The sequence below is a fragment of the Cordyceps fumosorosea genome (assembly GCF_001636725.1).
Source record: "Cordyceps fumosorosea ARSEF 2679 chromosome Unknown scaffold_8, whole genome shotgun sequence".
NCBI classification, from domain to species: domain Eukaryota; kingdom Fungi; phylum Ascomycota; class Sordariomycetes; order Hypocreales; family Cordycipitaceae; genus Cordyceps; species Cordyceps fumosorosea.
The window spans coordinates 995,659-1,020,388 of NW_017387308.1; the positions used below are offsets into that span (position 1 = coordinate 995,659).

The 24,730-nt window shown below is 57.1% G+C and overlaps 9 protein-coding genes across 9 annotated transcripts in view; 3 read left to right on the forward strand and 6 right to left on the reverse strand.

Moving 5' to 3' along the window:
- The window catches only part of ISF_04154 (hypothetical protein), a gene marked incomplete at both ends in the record, with an annotated part of 1,008 nt that extends 578 nt beyond the window's left edge, over positions 1 to 430 (forward strand). The window contains one exon of the mRNA XM_018847760.1: positions 52 to 430. Coding sequence (XP_018705340.1) covers positions 52 to 430 — 379 coding nt within the window. The remainder of the gene's footprint in view (positions 1 to 51) is intronic.
- A 244-nt stretch (positions 431 to 674) lies between these two features.
- ISF_04155 (phosphatidyl inositol-specific phospholipase C) lies at positions 675 to 2,646 on the reverse strand (the record flags this gene model as incomplete). Its single annotated transcript, XM_018847761.1, has 2 exons — positions 675 to 1,162; positions 1,239 to 2,646. The coding sequence occupies 2 exons, from the start codon at positions 2,644 to 2,646 to the stop codon at positions 675 to 677; spliced, it is 1,896 nt and encodes a 631-aa protein (XP_018705341.1).
- A 2,080-nt stretch (positions 2,647 to 4,726) lies between these two features.
- Positions 4,727 to 6,543, reverse strand: ISF_04156 (Major facilitator superfamily domain, general substrate transporter; the record flags this gene model as incomplete). Its single annotated transcript, XM_018847762.1, has 2 exons — positions 4,727 to 6,083; positions 6,158 to 6,543. 2 exons carry the CDS (start codon positions 6,541 to 6,543, stop codon positions 4,727 to 4,729), a joined length of 1,743 nt encoding a protein of 580 aa, XP_018705342.1.
- Positions 6,544 to 7,645: 1,102 nt separating this feature from the next.
- ISF_04157 (Fungal transcriptional regulatory protein) lies at positions 7,646 to 9,267 on the forward strand (the record flags this gene model as incomplete). The annotated part of the gene is made up of 2 exons (XM_018847763.1): positions 7,646 to 8,770; positions 8,827 to 9,267. The coding sequence occupies 2 exons, from the start codon at positions 7,646 to 7,648 to the stop codon at positions 9,265 to 9,267; spliced, it is 1,566 nt and encodes a 521-aa protein (XP_018705343.1).
- Positions 9,268 to 9,351: 84 nt separating this feature from the next.
- ISF_04158 (peptidase C45 acyl-coenzyme A:6-aminopenicillanic acid acyl-transferase) lies at positions 9,352 to 10,740 on the reverse strand (the record flags this gene model as incomplete). The annotated part of the gene is made up of 2 exons (XM_018847764.1): positions 9,352 to 10,525; positions 10,589 to 10,740. The coding sequence occupies 2 exons, from the start codon at positions 10,738 to 10,740 to the stop codon at positions 9,352 to 9,354; spliced, it is 1,326 nt and encodes a 441-aa protein (XP_018705344.1).
- A 642-nt stretch (positions 10,741 to 11,382) lies between these two features.
- ISF_04159 (Major facilitator superfamily domain, general substrate transporter) lies at positions 11,383 to 13,441 on the forward strand (the record flags this gene model as incomplete). The annotated part of the gene is made up of 9 exons (XM_018847765.1): positions 11,383 to 11,574; positions 11,624 to 12,151; positions 12,203 to 12,328; positions 12,381 to 12,458; positions 12,576 to 12,768; positions 12,828 to 12,863; positions 12,926 to 13,014; positions 13,086 to 13,228; positions 13,300 to 13,441. The coding sequence occupies 9 exons, from the start codon at positions 11,383 to 11,385 to the stop codon at positions 13,439 to 13,441; spliced, it is 1,527 nt and encodes a 508-aa protein (XP_018705345.1).
- Positions 13,442 to 13,908: 467 nt separating this feature from the next.
- ISF_04160 (Succinyl-CoA ligase, alpha subunit) lies at positions 13,909 to 15,220 on the reverse strand (the record flags this gene model as incomplete). The annotated part of the gene is made up of 5 exons (XM_018847766.1): positions 13,909 to 14,498; positions 14,562 to 14,650; positions 14,712 to 14,838; positions 14,922 to 14,950; positions 15,060 to 15,220. 5 exons carry the CDS (start codon positions 15,218 to 15,220, stop codon positions 13,909 to 13,911), a joined length of 996 nt encoding a protein of 331 aa, XP_018705346.1.
- Positions 15,221 to 16,145: 925 nt separating this feature from the next.
- Positions 16,146 to 18,706, reverse strand: ISF_04161 (Zn(2)-C6 fungal-type DNA-binding domain protein; the record flags this gene model as incomplete). The annotated part of the gene is made up of 5 exons (XM_018847767.1): positions 16,146 to 16,749; positions 16,799 to 17,137; positions 17,196 to 17,509; positions 17,582 to 18,343; positions 18,488 to 18,706. 5 exons carry the CDS (start codon positions 18,704 to 18,706, stop codon positions 16,146 to 16,148), a joined length of 2,238 nt encoding a protein of 745 aa, XP_018705347.1.
- Positions 18,707 to 19,837: 1,131 nt separating this feature from the next.
- Positions 19,838 to 21,774, reverse strand: ISF_04162 (Zn(2)-C6 fungal-type DNA-binding domain protein; the record flags this gene model as incomplete). Its single annotated transcript, XM_018847768.1, has 4 exons — positions 19,838 to 20,731; positions 20,781 to 20,933; positions 20,990 to 21,634; positions 21,715 to 21,774. 4 exons carry the CDS (start codon positions 21,772 to 21,774, stop codon positions 19,838 to 19,840), a joined length of 1,752 nt encoding a protein of 583 aa, XP_018705348.1.
- Between the last annotated feature and the right edge of the window lie 2,956 nt (positions 21,775 to 24,730).

Here is a 24,730-nt window from a genome sequence, read left to right on the forward strand (position 1 = left end):
CAACAACGACGACGACGACAGCTTCGGCTCTTCTGGCAACAACACCTCCAGCTACGGCTCGTCCGGCAACAACAACAGCTCTAGCTATGGCTCCTCCGGTAACACCTCGGGCCGTCGCAACAACGATGACGACGATAGCTTTGGCTCCTCGGGCAACAACACCTCCAGCTATGGCTCCTCGGGCAACAACACTTCCAGCTACGGCTCGTCCGGCAACAACAACAGCTCGTCTGGCCGTCGCGGCAACAACGACGATGACGACAGCTACGGCTCCGGCAACAAGAGCAGCTCCTACGGCTCCTCTGGTAACAACAACTCGAGCTCCTACGGCTCCTCGGGCCGCACTGGTGGCTCCGACTCGTATGGCTCCTCTGGCCGCACCGGTGGTTCCGACTCGTACAGCTCCTCCAACCGTAACGACGACTACTAAAGTGCTCTCGGCTTCGTGCCTAAATCAGCGACTTGTTTTTGCTACATAATGATGGGAATGATGTTGACCTGAGGTACTATAACTCAGATCTAAATTGACACCTTGATTATACGACCGTGGTAGTGTGTGATTTGTGCCTGTCTATACGTAACACGATGAATTCGGTGCAACAGTAGGATATAGCTATTTTTAGGTATACAGTTTTAACGATGCATTTACGTATATAAGTACTTAATACCTTGTGCTACGACAACTCCTTATCTACCTTGACCAGAATCACTCCCTTGCTCAACCGACCCTTACCGTCCCACAAGTGCACGAAGCGATACCCGGTCGCTAGGCGATCCAGACGGACGCACGCCCACGCCGCCAGGTCGTCCCTTCCAACCTCGTCGTCGCACACCTTCAGCCGCACAAACGTGAGCTCCTCCACGACGTCCCGGACGCCCCTGAACGCGAGCACCTGGCCCTTGAAGTCGGCGTCGGCGCCACCGTGCGACGTGGCGGTGCGCGCCTTGTACTCGGCGGCGGCGGGTTGCCGGTGCGCGAGGTCGTGGCGCGGGTTGCCGTCGACGTGCAGCTCCATTTTGACGTACGGGTGGAAGCCGTCGTCGGAGGTGTCGCCGGACGGCAGCGGGATGTGCTGGGCGGCGAGGAAGGTGACGGAGAGCGAGAGGGTCTTGCGGATGATATCGTTGGCGAGTGTTTTGGAAGGGAGGCTAGGACGATAACCTGTCGCAAAAAGTACTGTGTTAGTTGAAAAGTATTACGTAGCCCTGGAATTCGGTTGGGAGAAAGAAGAATATACCTGGCGGTTTCAGAATGTATCCTTTTGTGCCGGCAAACATGCCCTCGTTCAGCATCATGCCCTCGTCCGTCTGCTGCCAGTTGAGCGCGACGATCTGAGCGCCGGCAGCCCAGAACGGCGCCGGGTTGAGGTTGGAGCTGCCGACGCGCAGGCCAGACGGGTACGCGCGCAGCATGTAGTCGCGGTTGTGCGCGAAGAGCGCGGCACCGCCGTCCTCGGCGGCATGATGGTGCGCGGCGAACTTGCCCTCGGACAGGGAGAAGATGTGCGCGGGCATGGTGGCCTCGGGCTGCCCCCACGACTTGAAGCTGACGGCGCGCGTGTAGATGCCGAGGTCGGACAGCGCGCGTATGATCTTGGATGGTTTCTTCTTGGCCGCTTTGTTTGGGATATCGCTATCTGCGCGGGTAGTTCCGAGGTCTTGCTCCTCCCCGCTGTGACTCGAATTTGGCGGCGCATACTTGACCTTGACGAGGATCTTGCCGCGCAGGTCGGCCAGACTGGGCAGCACGGCCGGTGTCTTGTTCTGTGGCGGCGCGACCACAGCGACGTCGCCCCAGGCCTCCCGCATGATGTCGACCATGACTGCCTGCTGCTCGGGCCCGCAGTGCACCTCGAGGCTCACGATGAGGGGCAGGTCAGTGACGTCAAAGGCGTGCTGCCGGATGGCGGCGCAGACGTCACGGAAAGGCACCTCCTTGGTGAGCGTGTAGCCGTGCAAGACGCGTGGTTCGTGAGCGAGCGAGGACGATGAAGATGGCGACGACAAGTGGGAGCTAGCGGCGCGCACCGAGGTGAGCGACTGGTCGGCATCGACGAGGCGGTGACTGGCGGTGCGTTCGAGCTTGCGCCGCAGCGCGCCGGTCTTGCTGAGGCGCGAGACAACCGAGTCCGGCAAGCTGGCTTTGAGTCTGGCGAGCCTGTCCGGCTTGCTGTGGTCTTCCTTGCCGGCCGCGGCGTCCTCGTCGGAGGAACTCTGCGAGCTCTCGGCGTCGCTGCCGGTGCCGTCCCAGACGTCAATCTCGACGCAGCGGCAGCCGCGGCGCAGCACGTCAGCGTAGGCGGCAGTGGTGCTGTCACTGTAGAGCTGGTTGCCGCTGAGGTAGGTGTTGTGGCTGGAGGAGATGAAGTAGGCCGAGAGCGGCCAGGACAGGTCCTCGCTGTCGCGGGGGAGGTTGGCGGCGGCGTCTGGCTTGGACATGAGCGCGAGGAAGCCATCGAAGTCCAAAGGGGCCGTGTCGTCTATGACTAAGCCCTGTATGTTGTGGATAAGGTCGCTGGTCTGGTCGGATGTCTGTGGGTGTTTGGATCCTGTGTGCGCGTCGTAGATGGACTTGAGGTGCTTCCTGACATTGGGTTGGAAGCTCTCTACGCCAGCGCACTCGTCGCGCGGGCCGGGGCTATCCATGGCAGCGGGTGTCTCTGGTGCCGTCAATAAAGTCGACAGGATCACTCTAGCCGGGCACAGTGCCTTGGGTCGAGATGTGGTGCGTCCCTGGCCAAGGGCGAGGGTGTTGAGGGAAGAACGAGGAGGGTGAGGCAGGCACAGCTACTAACTAGTGGAGGCCTCGCAAACGTCGTACGACCAGGGCGCCCGCGGAGCTTTGCTGTCAATTAACTTGGCAAAGATCTTTGTGAATTCTTTTGCTCAATTATTACTGTGTATTTCTCAACAACTCTAATAGCTTCCAAGGGCGTCTTAACACTAAGCCCTGCTAACTCACAGAGGTATGTAGATGTTGAAAGTGCGGGCGGGGTAGCATGCCGAGACCGTCATGACCTCACTGGCTGACGACATTAATTACAGCTTGGTAGTGAAATGCAAATCCATCAAGCCCAAGTCAGCTATAATTTTGAGTTCTTCTAAGCTAGAATCCAAATTAATAAATAACGCCACTCAAAGAGCCCCGGTCAGCAGTACCCAAGACTCGGAGGTGCTTCTTACCCGCCACTCGTATGTCAGATCCCAATCCTTGCCCAACGAACAAGACTGTCTTACTCATACTCCATGCCGCTGTCTCGGAAGCGTCTGCTGGAAGTCGGTTCGATGCAGCATAGCATTCCCAGACATACATGTCGGAAAGACTGATCTTGTACTCTGCAGAAATGTAGCAATAATGTGTGAAACTTTGGTCTGCGTACAACCATCTTGAGCAGATGCGATGCAGAGAGTCAAGTGTAGAAGCCGAATAATTGTGAACTGTCACCTACAGCTTTGTTTTATCGTCTGCACGCAGCCGCATCGTCTGCACGAAGCAAGACGCAGGACGCAAGACGAACAAAAAGCCGACATGAAAATGTTGCCTTGGGCTGAAGCGCAATATGGATGTTTTCTGAATCCGGACATCTCTGAATGAATCGGTGACAATCAGAACTAGGGAAAAGGGGCACGAATAGAAGTATAGTTAACAACAAGTCTAATGACACTGGTTAAAAAAAGATGACAGGATGCAGTCGAACAAAATTCGGCCAGTTCGTGTCCTTTATCATCTCGCCCGGCTTAAACAGGTTTCCGAGCCGATTCAATGTTGGCGTTGTGGGCTGCACAGCTGGCCTAGAAAGCTTCAGCAAGTTTAGAACTGTTTTCAGGTTCGTCGGCGTCCATCGTGTCTTAAGATGTACATTACCTATGAAGGAAAAGAAAAATAAGGACCTCTAAAAAAATGAAGCAAACGTCGGCAACTCACCTACCTTACTTGCCTGACCGGTTTCCACTTCTCGTTTGGACATCCCCAGCCCGATTTTCTCCTTCCAGCAGCGATGTGATGAGCGGAGTGACGATTCACTTCGACAAGGAATTTAATTGGCACGTTGGCCAGTTTATCGTTCTTGCCCAACTCTGACTGAGCCTTTACTCGCATTCAGTGGGAGTCATTTCGCCAATGATTCGCTGGGTCATTCAGGAGGATAAGGAAAAAAGAGAAGATAAAGGAGCTTAATAATAGGATAACAAGATTAGAGAGGATACGGAAGATTGGGAGGATAAGGAAAATAGAGAGAATATAGATGCAAAAATATTTACAAATGTCAAAAAAGAAACTTGCGGCCAGTGTGACTCGAACACACGACCTTCAGATAGGTATCTAAATCCGCAGGATTGAAGTTGGACTTCAGTCTGACGATCTCCCAGCTAATCTATGGCCGCTAGTTGTTTCCGCAACCGTTGCTAAATCAACTTATAAAGTTCGCTGCTCAGCTGGCCAAGGACGCAGAAGGAGAAAACATGGAATCACTTCACTAGGTGTAGACCCAGGTCCAATCAATGTCATAATGAAACAGAAACGCTCATAAAATCACAAAAGTGTCCTACCACGAGCAAAATAGAGAAGGGAGTATGCCATTATTGCAAATGAAATGTAGCTCGCTAATCGTCACCAAAATCCGCTATTCGTTAATAACCGGGAGGTTGTTCAATCTTATATCACATATTCCGTGTACTTTTCCAATGTTGCATCCCATCACTTATAGGGTACCACACTACTTGCTTATTACACGCGAGCAAAGGCCCGCGCAGCATCCACCCACAAACTCGCGACGAGCAGCACCGCGTTGAACCCGGCCATCATGTAAAACGGCGCCCCCGTATTCACCTTGTCAAACAGGAAGCCACCCAGCTTCGTAAGCAGCAAGATTGCAGCGCCACCGAACAGCGAGTAGACGCCGGCGATGGAGCCCTTCAGACGCACTCGCGAGCCGGCGGCTTCATCCGCCGCGATGCGAATGCGCGGCCCCCGGTCGTCCCCGGACTCGTCCTCGTCAGGGGCCAGAGAGGGGCCGGACTCGTCGCGCAGCGAGGTGCGCTGCAAGTCGACGGCGAGGACGCCCTGCCCGAGGATGCCGAGGCTGCACACGATGCTGCCGATCTGGCTGATGCCGATGAGCGTGACGACGAGGAAGACGGCGGGCGAGCCGCCGCGGCCGTCCACGTTCTTGATCTCGGGGCTCTTCAGCTGCGGCAGAACCAGGTACCCGACGATGCCGAACAGTGTCGCGATCACGATGGGGTAGTTGACGCGGCTCTTGCGGCTCGACACGTAGCCGAAGACGGGTGCGCAGAGGAGGCCCATCAGCTGCGCGACGCCGGTGAGGATGGACGAGAGGATGTAGGCGGAGCGGCACTCCTTCTTGAGCTCGGGCGAGGAGTCATGCGGCGATCCGGTGCAGTAGCCGTTGCCGATGAAGTAGGTGTTGACGTAGAGGGGGATGAAGAGCGAAATGGCCACCGTCGACGCGCGAGCGACGAAGCCTCCAATGTATCCGAGGCTTATTCTAGAGTCTTTAAAGGCTAGAAGAACAGAATCTTTGAGCAAGCTGACGTAGGGCACTACTTTCTGGCCATGCTCGTGGCCTTGGTGCTGCAGCTGCCTCTCATACCAGCTCCTACGGCCGAGGAGCACGCGCCAGCCCTTGCCGTCCTCGCCATGAAGATTGCGAAGACCAATAAAGACAAACACGGCAACTAGAAGCGACACCACTGACACGACATAGAAGCTGTATGCTACAGCCTCACCAGGCGTAACGCCATCAATGCCGCCAAATCTGACGGGCAGCGGGAGGAACAGGACCAGGGCCAGCAAGGCGCCGCAGCCGGTGAACAAGCCCACGAAGCCGGCCAGAACCGATGGCTTCCTCGCTTCGGTAGGCCCCGTCTCGGGCGCAGACCCGTCTCGCTCGCGGGACAAGCTGCGCGAGTACCTCTCCGGCGTGATGGTGATCTCGGATTCTACGGAGAAGACGGCGCTGTGACGCGGATTGCGCGAGAGCCTTGCCACCGGCGGCTTGCTATCCTTGGCGGCGCCTGTGTCATTCGTTAGAGACGGCAGAATAGCCGTCACCATGGTAGCGCTAACATGCACATCGTCAGCAGGGAGTAATACACGGAAGAACGGTGGGTGGGGTGGCGCGCAAGTGCGACATACGCGGCAGAGGCGCCGACGGCAAAGAGGATGCGCGCCAGCAGCAGCTGCGGATAGACGTTCCGAGCCTGGACGAAGAGCGCGAGCGCGGCGGCGATGACGGTGTACCCGATGGTGGCGACCCAGCGAACGCCGAGCCGATCCGACACGAGACCCCATGCCGGGCAGGCGATGAGGGCGACGAGCTCGTCGGCGAAGCCAAGCGTACCGACGATGTTGCCAACGCCGTGCTTGCGGCCGATGAGGTCGGTGACGACGAAGGAGACAGAGCTGTTGAGGAAGACGAGGAAGGAGATGCTGAAGAGCGAGATGCCGAGGAGGTAGGTGGTGGCCTGGAGCGCGGTGGTGGAGGGCGAGAAGGGCAGATGGCGGGAGATGGAGGGCGCCATGCTGGGCGGGCGGGCGATGCCGGGCAAAATACGGCTGGGTGAGTTTGGGCTTGGATTCTATGTCGCGATGGAGAAAATTTGAATCCTGGATTGAATGGGCTCACATGGCGAGTCTATAAATTGTCTCAGTGGAAAGTGAGGATCGAGCCCGAGCTGGCGCGGACCTAGCATCGCGCTCCGAGCACCCCTTACATAATCCATACCAAGCACAATAAACAATAATATTGTCTCGAAAATTGCGCGTTTGTTATAATACGCAATTGCTAGTGCATAATTCGGGGCGCAGGATTTTCCATTCTACTACAGCGATACTATCTCCGTCGATATTGTGTCCCGTGTTGCCCGCTACTTCTATCCGATATTTAGTGATAACGGAGAAGACTGTCCGGGGTGTCGGCAAGGTACAGCAAACGCCAAACGCCCGCATCTGCCACTTATTACCTATTATCTGTAGCATTGACAGGAACAAACCTAACCTTATTTTTCCATCATCTCCCTACGGCCTACCTTCCACCAGCATCTCTACCCCGAGTCCACGCCCAAGAGCTCCTCCAACAGGATGGCGTTCTTCGACCCAACCTGAGCCACAGATTAAGATTACCCCGGTTTTGTCAGCCATCCTCTAAAGGCAAAGGTGCCGCTAAACTCCTGCCTCCCAGCGATCAACTGCCGCATCGCATGCCTCAATTCATTTATTAGCCGAGACAGGATGCCGAAAGCGCAGTCCAAATCGAGTTTTACTGCTCGACAGCCGCGATCGAGTCGCTCCGTAGCGGGCTGTCTCACCTGTCGACGCCGCAAGGTCAAGTGCACCTCGCTAGCCACGCCGTGTGAGCCGTGTCGTCGTCTTAAGTTGTCCTGCGACGCATCTTTTCATCAAAATTTCAAGAATTGGTCCAAAAATACGACGAATGATGGCCAGGCTAGTCGCGAGGAAGCAACGCGGGGCAGCTTGGTCGAGGGATCGAGGGATGGCCAGAGTCGAGGCACAAGGACAGCCGCAGCCGCAGCCGAGGGCGTCCTCCGAGAAGAGCCAACTTCAGTTACACAAGAACTGTCCAAAGAACCCGCACAACGGAGTGCAACCACTCGAGATGCTACCATGGAGAATGCGCCAGTGGAGGGCCCTTTCGGCCTCTTAGATTTCATCTTCTCCGATTTGGCCGATGAGATGACTCCCGTCGACTTCAGCACGCCGGCAAACCTCGATGCCTTTTTCAACTCCGACTGGGCTATCCAGCGGCCCTTTATCCCTGGCTCCTACGAAGCGGACAAGGACAATCCCTCCAACGATGCATTGGTTCAGCAAGCTGCCGTCAGCACACCTGCTGCAACCTCGCGCGTCTCAACGGAGCAGGTGATATCTGGTGCCTTCACTCACGGAGCCCTAGACCCAACAACCAGCCAAGCTTTGTCCCGCGTGCCCGAGTTCATGTCTACTAAGCAATCTATCTACACGTGCTTTCACTATTTGGTTCATTCTGCTCAAGCTATCCCCAATTCGCCCCTCTGCCATGCCATTCTCGGATGGGTGTATGCCTACCTCGCCCGATTGAGCGCCGGGACGGCTTCGTCGCGCGATGAGCACTATACCGCCGCTTCCGAGGGAATCCGAGCCTTGGTGACGGAGCTGACCGCGCCGCTCCTCCCTGAGCTATGGCGGCGGACAAACACATCAGAACGACTATCGTCATACCTCTCTGCCACCTTCTTCGTCTGCCAACATGACCTTATGATGGAAAACTTTTCTTCCTTCATAAAACGCATCGGTGAAGCGAAAATGGTTTTTCAACACCATTGGGCTGATCGTACGCTCCCCGGACCGGTAGAATCCCGGATCGTCATCTGGCTCGCTTTCCTTGAGCTGCGCTTCTTCTTCCTCGGCGGCGAACGGTATGCATCCACAGATGGCCAAAAAGTCTTCATGACGATATTGGACGAGGAGACCAAGGCGCTTCCCACACTACGCCGAGCACGCACGCAAAAGTCGGTCCTAAGCGAAATGTTTCCTGACAACTTACCGCAGGAGGAGGACGAAGAAGACTTGCGCAAAGATCGATGCCGTGTTCAGTTTGACGACTTTATGTGTCACCTCGCTAAGATGAGAAACTTTGCTGCATGGGATGCGATGCAGGCGCAGCGCCGGGACGCAGATTCTTCACTGCTCAAGGAGCTGCGCGAAGCAAAGGTGGAAGCGCTGCATGCGAATTTGCGCAGACTGCAAGCAGTATGACCACCGAGTCCTCCGTTCTTGCTCGTTTGCATTCCGCTGACTGGAATTAGGAGTGTGAGCTGGTAATATCATCCAGCAAGGTCTTGCCCTCGAGCGACCGCCCCGTCGACAGCATAACGTTTCACATGCTCACAGTCCGTGCTCTCCGATCCTGCGCCGTCATCATGTTCAAGCGCGTGACGGACACAACTTCTCGTACAGACGCCGAGTGCCAGGTTGCTGTCGCCGATATTGTGCGGATCGCGAGACTTCTCCGTCAGAGCAAGTATCTGCGCTCCCCTCGCTCGACAATCTGGCCTCTTCCGCTGTACATTGCCGGGATCGAGACAACTGATGGCATCTACCAGGACTGGATTCTCGACTACTTGAAAGAGCTCGGTTCGTGGGGCGCACACATGCAGTTGGCGGCCGAGGGGTTGCAACACACCATTTCGCTGCAGGAAAAGACTGGCTTTAGGGCACCACTGACGTATGACTCCATTAATCTATGATGGTTGTAGCGCAACTCTCGAGAATCTATAAATTATCTACCGAACTTTCTGTTCTGTCCGTCTCTCGTGGCTCCGCGGGTGCCTTTATGGCGTCTCAGGACGCTTGATGTCTTCCGCCGCAGCTAGCTTCCTCGACTTTGGCCCAAGACCTCTAATCGACAACGGTCCGCTCAGTTGAAACGTCTGGAACGTGCCCTGGCATGGCGGCCCTTTGCAGACCGTGATGGTCCGCTGCGTCAGGTTGTACGTGACCGACGCGACCGTCGCCGAGGAGCTGCGGAATGGGTATCCCGGCAGCTGGCCGATGACGGCGTCCGGCGAGCGGTCCGGGTGGCAGCACAGCGACTCCGGAAAGCTCAGGTGGTCGGCAAAAGCGCGCTGCAGCTGCTCGACCGTCACGAGGCCGTTCTTGTACGGCCGCACGTTCTGCTCCAGGCGCTGGCGGCGGAACCAGCTGCTGCCGCCGGGGTAGCGGCACTTGGCGTCGGGCCGGGCGAGGAACGCCGTGTGGGTGAAGTGGTTGGAGTGGACGAGGTAGTGGTCGTCGAGGTCGGCGTAGACCTTGTACTCCCTGGTGGGCGTGATCTCGAAGCACATGCCGAAGCCGTCGGCGGTGGCGACGGTGAGGTTGTTGGACACGTGCCGGGGGAAGTTGTAGATGGCGGTGGTGGCCTCGGCAAAGTGCGCGGACTCGAGGACCATGCGGCGCAGCATGGAGATGGGCATGACCGGCTTTGGGTCCGCGGTGCTCGGGCAGTAGTCCTCGGTGGACATGAGGGAGTTGGCGGTGACGGCCATGCCGAGCGAGTTGATGCCAGAGCGGCCGAGCTGGCCGGCCTCGGTGACGAGGAATAGCGACGGCTTCGCCTCAGACGGGTCCGGGTGGACCTCGAGGTAGATGATGGTGTCGTGTAGCCAGAGGCGCGCGGACATGTCCCAGTTCTGGGCGTTGAGGACATCGCCGGTGGCGGTGGCCTCGGAGAAGAAGATGGCGCTGGTGCACTCGTTGGCGAGGTCGTCTCTTTCAGAGCGGGAGTAGTGGTTTCCGTTGACGCCGTCGGCACCGTTGGTGATCGAACTCTGCTCCTGGTCGTCCTCGTTGAGACGGGCAAGATCATACCGCGCGTTCAACAACACAACGTCTTCGAGGGAAACGTGGGCTCCGTCGGCGATGCCACGCATCTCCTCGAGGCCGGCGGGATAATGGGCCGCGATGTTTGGAATGTAAATCTCCTTGATGATCAGCTCCATGGTTTCCCTGCGTCCGAGGTTAGTCCGCTGCTCTCAACAAATGTGGTGAGGTTCACGGGGCCCAACCCACAGTTTGGCCAGCTTGCCGGGTGTCTTGTAGTACGCGACATTGTCACGGACCTTTTGCGCCGCTTGCTGGCCGTGTGCCAGGCCGCGCTCGTAGGGCAGTCCTCTAGCGATGACATGCTGGTAGTACGGGCTGGGAACTTGGGCGACTGTCATGTTGAAGTAGTGAATCTGCATGAGCCGAATAGGAGGTTATTCTGTAAACTCTTTGAAATCAGTACTGTATGTACGTCAAGCCAAGCCTCATTGCAGGGCGTCTGAGGCTCGGTTCAAATAGTACTGGCTCGACAGACCGTGAGCCACAGACCAAGTTTCCTTTCGGAAGCTTTGGCGACCAAGGCCGGCTTCGAAGGAACCTCGAGTCATCCGTCCCCCCACCGATGGCTGAGTGGCCGGCAGTTGCGGACGACAGCTGAGGTCGGGAACCTGGTGTCCAAGGCGTCGGGGGATCCATGCAAGTTGGTGGGATTCTGGCTGAGGCACCGGCAACAAGACCAAAAAGAGTAAGGACCATGGAAACAATCATGGACAGCTGGGGACGAGGCGTTTGTCGTCGCCAATCAAGCCCGAACGGGCAACTTTGGCGACGCCGGGATCCGCCCCCGCCAACGACCCCAGCCCGACTGCGGAGAAGACCCGGGGTAGGCCGTTGGAGATGTGCCCTCACTATGATTGTAGACTTGAAGATGTGCAAAGTATAAAGTCTGAGGGGATTGGTTGACTGTGGAGGACGTAGTTGTTCATCTCATCTCATTTTTTTTTTTTTCCTCTTGCTTCAAGACTGAAAATACTTTGAACATGACCAGCAAAGAGCACGGCCCCCAACCTGTTGAGCACAACGAAGTCGGCTTCTCCAAGGGCTTTGACTACTCGGATAAGAATCAGGATGACGCGAGCAGGTTCATCGGACAGCTCGGCGGCGTTACTGAGTATTCTGCTCAAGAGGCCAATCGTGTGCGGTGGAAGCTGGACCTCATCCTGCTGCCCATGGTATACGTCCTCCAGGCTACCCTATACAAAACCTGACTGACTGTTGTAGATGACCATCACCTATCTCCTGTCGTTCATGGACAAGGTTGCTCTCAGCCAAGCGTCCATCTTTGGTATTTTAAAGGACAACGTCAGTAACCCCTTCCCCCCCCATCCATCCTCTCCCACTCACACCGCTACCCAGCACCTCACCGGCACCGACTACAGCTGGGCCAGCGCCGTCTTCTACTTTGGTTACCTCGCCGCCCAGTACCCGTGCGCCCTTCTCATGCAGAAGCTGCCCACCGGCCGGTACTTTGGCGCCATGGTCGTCGGCTGGGGCGTCGCCACCACCGCGCAGGCGGCCACCACCTCCTTCGCCTCGCTCGCCGCCTGCCGCTTCGTCCTCGGCGCCTTCGAGACGTGCATCTCGCCCGTGCTGACCATCCTGGTCGGCCAGTACTGGACGCGCCGCGAGCACCCGCTGCGGGCGACCGCGTGGTGGGCCGGCGCGGGCATCGGCGGCTTTGTCGCGGACGGCGTGACGTACGCCGTCTCCGGAGGAGGTTTCGACGGCGGGCGCTACGCGACCTGGCAGGTGAGCTTATTCTCTTGCGAGAAAGGTGGTAGGATGCTGACGGGGTAAAAGCTCATTTTTCTCATCTTTGGTCCGATATCCATCGCCTGGGGCGTGTTTCTCTTCTTCGCGCTGCCCGCGTCTCCCATGACCGCGTGGTTCCTGACGGAGCGGGAGCGAGAAGTCGCCGTGCTTCGAGTAAGGCCTTGAACTCTCGTACTGTTGATGAACGGCTGGCTAATGGAAGTAGGTCATTGAAAACCACACGGGTATCGAGAATCGCCGGTACAAGGGCTATCAGGTCCGGGAGGCGCTGCTGGACCCCCAGGTGTGGATGCTGTGCGCCAACAGCTTCTTGCAGTGCATCCCGGGCGGCGGCCTGACAGCGGCAAGTATTTCTAGATTCGTTTGGGGGTATCGTATCTTGGCTAACTGATAGAGATAGTTTGGCAAGATTGTCATCACCGGACTCGGGTACAGCGACAGGGAGGCCGTCATAATGTCGTTCCCCTGCGACGCCGTCCAGCTTGTCTCCGTCGTCTCGGCCGGACTCATCGCGCAGGCCATTCCGAACGTGCGAATCGCGACCATGGTGTTCACAAACGTCATCGTCTTAATCGGGAGTGTCCTCGTGGAGAGTACGTCATTTTTTGGTTTGTGGTGTCAAGTTGTGAAAGAGAAGCTGACGTGGCGGTAGAACTGCCGGCGAGCCATTCCCTCGGACCAATGTTCAGTGAGTTTCTCCTCAAGACAACCTGTGCTTTTTTGGTTGTGACGAAGCTAACATTCGCCAAGTCTTGTACGTCAACACCGTGCCGTACATCATGTGCATGAGTCTCGTCGCCTCCAACATCGGCGGCTTCACCAAGAAGGCGACCGCGGCCGTGAGTTTCTCCCAAGCCCCTCAAAAGCAGATTGTCTCTCTTGCGCATCCTGACAACCAGCTCACCCCAAGGTCATGATGTTCATGTCCTACAGCGTGGGCCAGATTTCCGCGCCGCACTTCTTCCTTGCCCGCGAGAAGCCGCGGTACCCGACTGGCTTCCGCGCCTTCTACGTGTCCCTGGCGCTCATGATTGCGGTCGAGCTCCTTCTCGCGTAGGTTGGCCTTCTATCCTTAACCGGGGAAGGTTTGTCGTGAATGTAATTTTGGCTGACACGCGTTGTAGGCTGTATCTGTGGAAGGCAAACGGGAAGAAAGAAAAGGCTCAGGCGGCGGGTACTCAGCAGAACCCTGCTGCGGATGGGCTGTCGGCTGACTTTGCAGACCTCACGGATAAGGAGCATCCGGAGTTTCGCTATGTATTTTGAGGAGGGGAGGTTGCTTGGTGTGTGAGAAATAGTCCCCAGCCACAAGTTACAAACCAAACCATCGCCATCCTGTTAATCGACATTCTCAAGGCAGATAGATCGGTACCACACTGGAAACTGACGGCTCTGCCCATGTCGTTCAGCTTGCTGATTCATATACACACTTCACAAACACTGGCTGTCTCATTTTTGTATTGTTCCATATCTATCACATAGTAATGACACTGGCTGCATGCAACGTGAGGATCTCTCCACCCAGAACAAGCCACCACAGAGAAACCCGTCAGTTCCCCTTGTTTTTTGCTTCCTTCTTAAAAAAAATTAGAACCAAGGAACGAATAGCTATCGTGTCCTCTGGACGGGTAAACAGGCCCAAAATTAAAACACGCAGGTTTCCTTCTCCTTCTACCAACCCATTCCACCCCGCCCTACCTACACCGGCCCATGCATAGCTAGACAAGGTATAATTACAGGAGATCGCGGCGCACAAACTCGTCGTAGAGAGCCTTGCCGAGACCGGCGGGGGAGCGCTCGACAATGACACCAGCAGCCTCGAGGGCGGCAATCTTGGAGTCGGCACCGCCCTTGCCGCCGGAGACGATGGCACCGGCGTGACCCATGCGGCGGCCGGGAGGGGCAGAGATGCCGGCGATGAAGGAGACGACGGGCTTGCCGCCGTTGACGGTGTTGTTGGCCTGGAGGAACGCGGCGGCGTCCTCCTCAGCGGCGCCACCAATCTCGCCAATCATGATGATGCCGTCCGTGTTCTCGTCGCGGATGAATACGTCGAGACAGTCGATGAAGTTGGTGCCAGAGAAGGGGTCACCGCCGATGCCGACGACGAGGGACTGGCCAAGGCCGGCCTGGGTGGTCTGGTTGACGGCCTCGTACGTCAGCGTGCCGGAGCGCGAGACGATGCCGATGCGGCCGCGCTTGTGGATGAAACCGGGCATGATGCCGATCTTGCACTGGCCGGGAGCGATGATGCCGGGGCAGTTGGGGCCGACGAGGCGCGTCTTGCTCTGCGTCTTGAGCATGTCGGTGATGCGAACCATGTCTGTTGGAGGAGATTGCGGGTTAGTCGTCCGCGGTTGGCCTGTTTTATTTGGGAGTGGCTTACCATGCTGGGGAATGCCCTCAGTAATGCAGACGGCCAGCGGAATCTCGGCCTCGAGGGCCTCCTCGATACCGGCAGCGGCCAGAGGGGGGCTGGTGCTGGTTAGTGTTTGGTCTTCAGTTGCATCACGAAGGAGGATGCGTTGCCGCTTACGGGACGAAGAGGGCGGTGGCAGTGGCGCCGGTTTGCTTGACACCCTCGGAGACGTTCTTGAAGACGGGGAGATCGAGATGAGTCTGGCCGGCCTTCTTGGGGTTGGTACCACCGACGACCTTGGTGCCTGCGGTTTCGGGTTAGCATGTCGATTGCCTCGGATTGACGTGTCTTCCAAGCGTCGCGGTGATTGCGGTCGTGTCTTCGTACCGTATTCGATGGCCTGCTGGGCGTGGAAGCTATAGAGAAGGTAAAGTCAGCGTCGAGGTTCCGAAGGACCCGTGGGAGCGCGCGTCTGCACAACGGGCAGCCAGTCGCGCGGATTGCAATTGGATCGATGTGACGTACGTTCCCTGCTTGCCGGTGAAGCCCTGGAAGAGGACCTTGGTCTCGCTGTTGATGCGCAGGTTCTCGACAGTCTTGGAGTAGGGGGAGGACGAGGAGCTGTAAGAGCGGCTCGAGACCTGGCGGAGGGCCGAGCGAGCGGCGGATCTGGGAATGGCCTGCATTGCGAATGGGTGTGGGAGGGAGAGATATGGGAAGAGACGGAGGAGAAGAAGAGGAAAAGGGAAAAGAAGGCGGATGTGCACCGAGAAGATGTGTATGTGGTATGTGTAGTCGTGGAACAGGTAAAAGGGAGCTTTTTCGGTGGAGGCTTTTTTTGGGGAGGGAAGCTATCTGGTTGGCTGGATTGGGGCCGTGCCTGCGCGCCTGTGCAGTCAGTGAGTGTTCTGGTGCAGGAACTGGGACAGTGGATGTCTGGTCTGGCTGGGGCGCTGGCTGGATGGCGCTGGGATGGGGTTGTGAGCGTTATTAACTAGCCGTATCGCTATTTCTTAGGACTAATTTATTAGGGAGCTTGCAGCGAGTCGTGATCGGGTTCTACCGGCTGCAGACTGGGTGCAACGGGTGCAGATTGGTGCAAAGTGCCTGCAGCGGCGAATCATTTTTCCCGGTCATTTTCGTGCGTGGGCCATTTGCGGCGCTGTATTTGCTGCTCCAGCGCCGCAAGTGCCCTGCCCACAGTGCCCAGGCTGCCACAGTTCCAGCCACTGACCCATGTTTCAGAGGGGCCTCCAAGCCCCAACACCCAACCCACCGAGCCTCATCCGCCTCCTCCCGGTCGGTGGATTCTGAAGCAATTACAAACGACAAACGCCAGTATCAGTATCGTGATCAATGGACGTCATGAACTTTTCGTTGCAGAATTGTCTTCAGCGAGGGCTCCGTCGAAATAACCGACTTCTTCTATCTAGTCATACACCAGCATATATCGACGCTGGCTCAGGGCTCTTCATCAGTGCCTCAACCTCTCAGGATGGGAAGTCGCAAACATCACCCAGTGGCTTGGCATCCTTCTTCTCAACCTACATACCAGGTAACTTTACATAATGTACACAGAAGCCCTGCATCGAGAGACTCTTCTGCCCCCAGCTATCTACTCTCCGACCCCTTCATCGGCACATCCTCGACCTCATCACCATCCACGTTCAAGTGAGCATAGCACTCGAACAGATTCCCCAGCGTCTTGGAATCGAGATCCTCCTTCTTGACCACGCTCACCGGCCAGTGGCTGCGCACCACCTGCGCCGGCTCCTGCTGCTCCTCCTCGCCCTGCTCGCCGTCCACGCCCAGCGCCCGTCGCAGAAGCGCCAGCTCCTCGCGCCGCATCTTGCCGCGCAGTACCCGCCACAGCGCCTCGCCCAGGTAGTGGTTTCGCCGCTGGTCGTGCAGGCCCCTGGCCACGAGCATCAGCGTCGCCCGCGGCTCATCCAGCGCCGCGTCGTCGTCGTCGTCGCCTCCCGGGCCGCCGCCGGCGGCCATCCGCTCCAGGCACTCGTCCACCAGAATCATCAGCGGGACCACGATGAACAGGTCCATCGCCTCGTACCCGTGTCGCAGAAAGTAGATCCGCACTAGCGTGTGCATGAACCGCCGCGACGACGCCACAATCTCCGTCGGCGTGTGCTGGTACGGTGCGGAGCCCGCCTCGAGCAGCGGCTCGTAGATGCTGAGCAGGATGTGGTGGTAGTACATGCTGCGGCCGGATTAGTATTGCATCTCGTGATCCGCTGCTGTCTACTCACTGTATCTGTAGTTGCGAAGGCAGCACAATGTTCCTCGGGTCCAGCGACTCCGGCAGGTCCTCGAACCAGCGCTGCAGCTTGCGCCGTAGACCCTCCGCCTTGAAGCTGTTGACGCCGAGCGACGTGCCGTACGCCTCCTCGCAAAACTCGTGCATGATGATGCGGAACCGCGTCTTCCTCTCGAAGACCTGCTCAAAGCACAGCGAGACCCGCGTCGCGCTCGCCGGATACTGCACCCACAGCTGGCCGTACCAGTCGGGATCCTCCTCCGGATCAGGGAGCGGCCACTTGGGCACGTCCTTGACGAGCGGCACATGCATAAACGAAAACGCGACCAACCTTTGAGCCTATAGTTAGCGTCTCGCAGAACCTGCGTGTAAAAAAAAAACGAACGTACGTCTCCCAGTTGTACATGGTCCAGGCGGTGAAGGCCGTGCCGCGCTGCGTCCGCGCCGAGTCTCCCGGCCTGGGGCCGTCCATGATGCCAAGCTCCCGTGCGAGCGCCACCGCGTGGATGCGGTAGGCCTGGCCGACCGCGTCAAGGCCCGAGAGGTTGTAGAAGACGCTGAAGAGGATGCCAGCCTGCACCGTCGTCAGGCAAGGCTCGCGCGCCACCAGCTCCCACAGGCGACGGGCCTCGGCGAGGAAGCGGTACGCGAGCGTGTCTGGGTTCCAATACTCGGAGCGGTTCGGTAGGTTAGGGTTGCAAACCTGCAATTCCCAGAAATCAGCAGCTTTTCTGAGAGACCTCAGATACTGTCTCTACTCTTCACCGCTACTTACCGAGGCATAGGCTAGTACGAGATTCACCAGCAGGGACGAGCAGAACTCGGCCCGACCCGCGGCTAGGTCCTCGAGGAAGTAGTCCTTATGGAACGCCGACGTGAACTGGTACTCACAGCGGAGGAATATGCCGAGCAGCTCGCGCATCAGCGGCTCGTCGTCGCACGTGTGCGTCCACGGCCCGATCTTGACGTCTGTGAGGCGCGGCTCGACCAGGCGCGCGGCGTGGAACGGAGTGAAGTACGCGACCTCGTTTTCGCGCACCGCCGGCGAGCCCGTCTCTCCTTGTCGACGCGGAGACTTGTCAAGCGGGAGCGGTCGTCGCTGTTCCCCCTTGGTGCCGTCGTCGTCCGCGGTTACCGGCATCACCGACGCCGCCTCGTACAGCCGCAGCGCGTCGAGATACACGTTACTCCCGCCGCCGAGGCACGCCGCGGGCATCTCCGCGCGGTACGGGAGCACGTATCTAAAGCGCGTTTCCGGCTTGACGGCCATCTGCAGGAGGGCGTCACCCGCCCTGACCTGGTTGAGGACGGCCGCGAGTGGCGCGCCCGCCCGCAGCCGCCGCAGCAAATTTCCCGCATCCGCCTCGGGCAGTCGCCGCAGCAGCGCGACCACCTCCTCGTGCTCGGTGGCGCGCGCCCGCAGCGCGCGGTACCCGCGGCGCACGGCCTGGGCCTCCGTCTCGCCGGGGCGCGCGGCGTAGATGCACGGTAGCCGGCGCTGGGCGCAGCGCCGACACGCGGGGCGGTCTCCGGAGCACTAGGTCGTCAGTGAGTAACATGGTCACGTTGCAAAGGTTGCCCTTTAATTCTTAGGAGTTGCAAGTGTACAGCACGAGACTGGTGACGGCCGGGTGGGCGGGGTGTATGGACTTGGGTTAGGTGTGTTGCGTAGCTGGCGTACCTTGGTCTTGTGCTTGCGGCAGTTATCGCAGGCCGCGGCCGTGTTCGGCGTCTTCGTCAGGCGACTCGTCACCGTCCTCGTCGTCCTGGCCGGCGATCCCGGCGTCGTCGCGTCGCGCTTCCTGGCCGCCGCCGGGAGCAGCGGCCGCAGCGCCGGCCGTCCCTGCTGGGATAGTGGTGGTGATGACTGCTGCTGTGTCGGCGGTGGTGGCTCTGACATGGCGGCGCAAGAACGAAATCGCAGTGGGTGTTATCGGGCAATGTTCATGATTTTGGTGCGTGATTATGGGATTTATGAAAAGAAGAGAAGGAAAACCGAATTCAAGCTTTCCCCATGTCCGGTCAAGTGGTTTTTAACTCTCTGATAGTGCCAAGTTAGCGGCGCAGTCAGATCTCATAGGCTGGTCTGCCGGAGCCGGCTCCGCGGAGGGCGGGGCGGGGGAGAGGGGCTTCTAGGAAGGTTCTTCTCCCTTGCCACGCGGGAAAAGACAAAGAAGGAAAGGCTTCCGCAAGGCAGACAGGAAAGATCCTTTTCAGCCGCCTTGGAATCGTCCAATCAAGTGCGCGATTTGTCACAAAATCCAGATGAGGCGTTCGGCAGCAAAAGATCCCGGCCACCTTGGCTGTTGGCCAGCGATAGTTGCGACTGCTGGAGTGACCTAATAAGTTGTTGACTCGGGTGTGATGAGCTACCTCTATTTTGCGGTGTCAACGGCGTACCGGCGTGGCTAACATGTTACGAGTGCTAGCCAGTCTCGACGGAGGAGACCTCCGGGGTTGTCAAGCCACGAGGTAAAAGTACCATGACAAAAGAATAGACTTGTGATGAAACGGCTGGATCTATGGATGGGTGCCGGGAGTTTGCTGTATTTATGCAAGAAGCCAGTTACAGCGTCCGTAGGTAGCTTTCTGTATTGACAGTAGATTACTGGCTAATAGAGTATCTCGTCCCGGGCCTGTTCCGATTCGCCCTGAACCTTGTCATGTTCTTCTCATGAACCTCCGTCATGAGGGGCGTGCAAGCATCCTGTGGTAAATTCAAGCTATTCCATTTTCGCCCGTCGTTTGTCGATTGCTGTTCTATCCCAATCACCAAATAATACCCTGTCATGTAGACGTATGCCGCATTTCATGTACAAAGAAAGAATAAGAAAGTGGACAGAAGAGGAGAAGTAGGAAAAAGAAACAAGAAAACAGAACAGAAGAAAAGGTCAAAAATGGAAGAAAAGTGTAACTCGAATGAGAATGACGCAGGCCGTACAATAGAGAAAAGGAATTGACGTAGCAACATGTTGGACCCTGTGTGTGCATATGAAAACGCCGCTCGCCTGGCAACACCCTGACCATGCAATCAAAACCACCCCAGGCCGTGGCTAACCCGAGGGCCGCTCAGGTTCGCCACCAGCGGCGGCAGATGACCGCCGAGGACGCGCCGCAGCAGCTGCCCGACCGGGATGCCCAGGATCGGGACGGCGTACAGGCTCTGCAGGATCTCGACCTCGTTGCCCAGGATGCAGAACGCGGCCGGGTGCAGATAGTACCGCAGGATGACGGCCAGCGACATGAGGCCCGCCGCTGAGTGGGCGACGCCGGCGTCCGGCGTGAGGAAGAACCCCATAGCGTAGACCTCGCGCGTCGCGTACACGGCCGACTCCCATAGGTAGTGTTCCGAGGCTGACACGCCGGTCGTCGAGCTCGTCGACGAGGGTGACTGGGCGTCGTTGTCGTCATGGGTGGTGGTGTTGGTGGCCGTTGTTGAGCCCGGCGTGCCAGGGCCGGTGCCCCCGTAGTTTGCGTACCATCCTGGCGGCCGTTCCGGTATTCGCTCCTCGCCCTGCCGCGAGCTGAAGAAGCTCTTGATGCACGAGACCATGCCGGCCGTGAACCAGTAAATCGTCGTCATGTGGTGGAACGCGTACTCGGCGTCGTTCCTCGGCGGCTCCAGCGGCCCAATGTGGGCAAAGCAGTCGAAGCGCTGCAGGGAATCGCCGCGGTCGGCGGCCCACGAGTCGAGGTCGGCCTGTACCTCGCTGCTACGGCTCATGATGAGCATTTCTAGATCTCGTCGTCGGCCTGCATCTTTCGAGACTTTGAATTCCTCAATGTACTCGAGGATCTCGGGGATGTCTTGCATCACGTCGATCAGTTCGTCCTTGACCGCTTTCGGGTGCTTTAACCACGGGATCTTATCCCATGCAGGGGTAGCAAAAGGAGAGCGTTTTCGTTGACCCATGGAGAGCATGACCTGGAAATGATTAGCTAGAAAATGGCGCTAGGGAGAGCTGTGGATGTACCATATTGATACGGGCATCCGCATACAATTGATGCGCTGGCCCTGAAGAAAATGCCGAGGGGCCGCGGGCCAGGAAGATGGCTTGCTGACCTTGGTTGTGACCTCGCCAAGCCAAAGGCTCGGGGGTATCTTTGTCTTTGGAAATAAATAATAACTAAAATACGTTGTCAGAAAGTGCATTGTCGAGGGCCAGCAGTGGTAGAAACTCACCTCAAAGGTCGCCATGATGCGAGCCGCCGTCAGCAAACCATCGCGTTTATACCAATCGGTCCTCTGCAGACCCTTGACCATTTCCATGACAGAACCGTTGTAGGCCTGGATACCTTTGACCTGCAGCTGCTTGTCGTTGTGCAGCGTGGCGACGATGGCGCTCGACGTGGCCATAGCAGCGCATCTTACAGCCGGGTCCGTGTCGTAGAGGGGTCCAATGTGCTTGGTCCAGCCCATCGATGCAAAGCTCATGGCTGCATCCGAGGGCGTGGTCGTCCCCGCGGCGAGTAGTGTCGAGCCAAAGTAGCCCATGTAGAGCTGCTCCCGGGCGGAGCGAGCCAGATGCACCGGCAGCAAGATGTCGGGCGAGCGGACCACGTCATCGCTCCGATCGGTCGTCCACGCCGACCCGGGGCTACTACCCCCGGAGGCGGAGGAGTCATCTCGGACAATTAATTGCTGATCCTGCACCGAGGATGAAGCATGGTGATGATGCTGTTGTGGCTGTTGCTGCTGCCTCAGTCGGATTTGCAGCTTGGGGCGATTGTCCACGGTGCGGTTGACCCAGACTAGGCCGTCGGTATACCCCTCACATTCTATGCCAGCCTTTTCGCACTTTAAGCACGTCGGCGCTGTCTTGTCACACTGATGGCGGCCAAGATTAGCAATTCATTTAATCGAGCGATACAATTCCAGTTGAGCCGACTGCTCTGGAGATGCCGTACCTTTTTCTTTCGGCGGCGGCAGGTGAGGCACGAAAGTGATCTGGTGGGGATGCCGACCATGTTTAGGAGGTCTCACTCGCGCCCGCCTATGCATCAAGGATGGCTGAGAGGCATGCGGATGATGAAGAGATGCGGAAAGATGAACAGTGAGATGCGCAAGGATGGAATGAAGGGCGGCCGACGAACTGCTGCTGGGTGTCGACGTCAACAGCGTTGCGGAATCATGTACCATGCATGACCTTGGAAAGGTGAGATCCGACATTTCCGCTGGTAGCACGGTAAGGCGTCCCAATGGCGCCTATTGTTTTTTGCTTGCCAAGGTTGAGCTCTAAAATCGCCTAACGGGGTACGGTTTGCTAGACCCCCAAAGTCGCCTCGTTCACAACTGCCGTGGCTTTTTTTCCGCCCTGCTGACCACCTACCTATTTCGAGCAGCGAGCGGGAGCGGGCATTGCGGAGGGTGGAGGAGCAGGGTTATGTTATGCAGCAACAAAAGCCGCACGTCTGTCGATACGAGGGATATTCAACCCCTCATCATCTGCTGCTGTTGGCATAGACGGGCGAGCAATTCCAGTACAAGGGGAACAGCAGTCTCGACAAGCATTTTGGAACTTTGCATGTGGCTTGTGGAGCGCCCAGCTTCTGCAGACGCTGTAGACGACGCAAACACACTCGAGCCCCAGCAAAATAGGCAAGGTGCCTGGGGCCAGCTGTTCAGCTGCTGCGAGCCGGGCCACTGAGGCGTGTCGTATCTGGGCCCTGACTTATACGACGGGCTTAGCAGAGTTGCTCCCGCGAGTCGCTTCGGCTGCGCCATCTTCTTTATTGGCGGGCGGCTGGCCGCGCTTCCAGGACGATATCATCCCCTCAGCATCCGACCCCAGTTGCCCTTTCCCTTTCACTCTGTTTAATTCGGCCCATATAAGTGGTGTCTGCTGATGTCGCTGTTGCAGGGCTTGCATACGAGAATTGCCACATTAGATTGTTGCATGCGGTATTAGGCAGCCCGACGCGCTTGCTCGCTCAGCGGCCGACTTTCTTTTTTATGTCTCGTCTCGGTTGATGCAAACGTATCGAAAGCCTTCTAGGCCGGGTAGTCGTTGCACGAAATTGCGGGCGCTCTCGATTACGTCGTTTCAAGGGACTTGGCTCGCATCTTGCCAGCTACTTGGCCCCGGTTGAAATCATGCTCAGTCTCAAAGTCAATCTGACTGGTCGGTCTCTGGTGGCTTGTATATCTCAAAGCATTTTGGCATGTCGTAGTTGGTCCCCAGGAATGCGAGTTGAACACGCCGGCAAGTGCTTCAACTCTACCCGTGAGATTGCAGCGCCACAGTGACTAAGAAAACCGTTGCATCTAGGGAACGTTAGCTACATTATTAATGCGGAGCGAGAAAAGGTGAAATGCCGCGACAGGGCATAATTCCGTGATGAAACAGGACCGTGCTCCGATAAAGTGTTGCAGGTCCGGGAGGGCAGCTTTTTGGGACATTGTTCGTGTTCCTGATCATCTCGCCCGGCTTGAATGGCTTTCCGAGCCAATGTTCATAATTTTGTTTGTGCAAATGGTCCCAGAGCTTCAGCACGCTTGAAATTGATTTGAGGAAAGGCGGGACCAGGCCTTCCAAGAAGGACAGAGCTGTAGGAGCACCGCAATTGCGTGTCAGGAACTTTCGAGTCTCCTCTTTAAAAAAGAAAAAGACAGATATGCATAGGCTTGGCGAATGGCAGAATTGAAGACGCTCAGCCAAGCTCTAGCGGCTTGAAAATTGGTCAGATAATTGACGAGACCATGTTTTCAGGAAAGGCATGCAGAAGCTTGGCGAATGGCAGAATTGAGGAGAGTTCAGCCAAGCTTGAGCGGCTTAAAAACAGGTCAATGATTGACGAGACCATGCTTTCAAGCAAGATACAAATGCAAAAGTTTGGCAATTGGCGAAATTCGAAGAGACTTGAGCCGAAACTTAAGTGCAACAGAAGAATGGCGGAGATATGACCAGGCCATGTTCCCTAGGACACGTGAATGTCAGGTGGGTGTGCGTATTGAGCGATGGATCCCCACTGACGATGATTGGAAGAGCTGCAATGGCGGGAGATTTAATGCTTTTGGCATGCAGGATCTTTCGTATTGATTCGTTAATTAGCTTCCTGTCTGTAGGAATGAAGTGGACTCAGTAGATGTTTTGAGATGGAGGCAAGCCGATGATGTGGCTGGATATGTTTTGGGCGATTGGCGTTTGTTGAGTAATATCCATTGAGTTGATAGTTGAGGCTGAGTCGATGTTTGCAATCGGCGAGAGCTTGTTTGATGATGTTTTGTTTGGGCAATCGCTGTGATTGCCGTCGATGGATCCCCTCGGGAGAAGAGTCGAGGCGACGCTGACAGACAGTACTAGTCACCTAACGCGGTTGCTCAGTCCACATGAGCACAGACGCGCGAATCGACATAGGTGTCCCTCTCGCGAGGGGAGCAAGCCGTCATCGAGGCGCTTCATGAGGGGGCCGCCCAAAAGTCGACCCAAGACCTCGATCCGGCCTCTCAGGCGAGCTACTTTTCGCTAGAAGCATCCATCAGGTAGACAGCATCCCGAGGGAGCCCTGCTAAACAGGGCTCAAGACCTCGGGAGTGTCACCATCCGGATAGCTTCTAGGGTGCCTGGCCGAGAACCCAGCTGTGTTCGTAGACGTATGCAGGACTGCCATGTCGTCTGCGTATCCACGAATGAACAGTGGCCTGAAGTCATCTTCTCAGTCCCCTATGCCCAAGACATGGCCAAGGACAGCTTCCAAGAGTGACAACAGTTAGGATGGCTTGCCGCTAAAAGGGCGGGATAGGTTTCCCGGTGTGTCAGGCCGAAGGATAGGTTATTACACGGCTGTAATATACCTCCTATCATATAAAGAGAACAGCTTGTGTCAGGGCTGCCAGCTGCATTTACCGGCTGCCTAAGTCTAAAATAACAGTGACGACGCTCTACAGTGTACATTGTTAATAAGTACTAATAATGAAACAAAC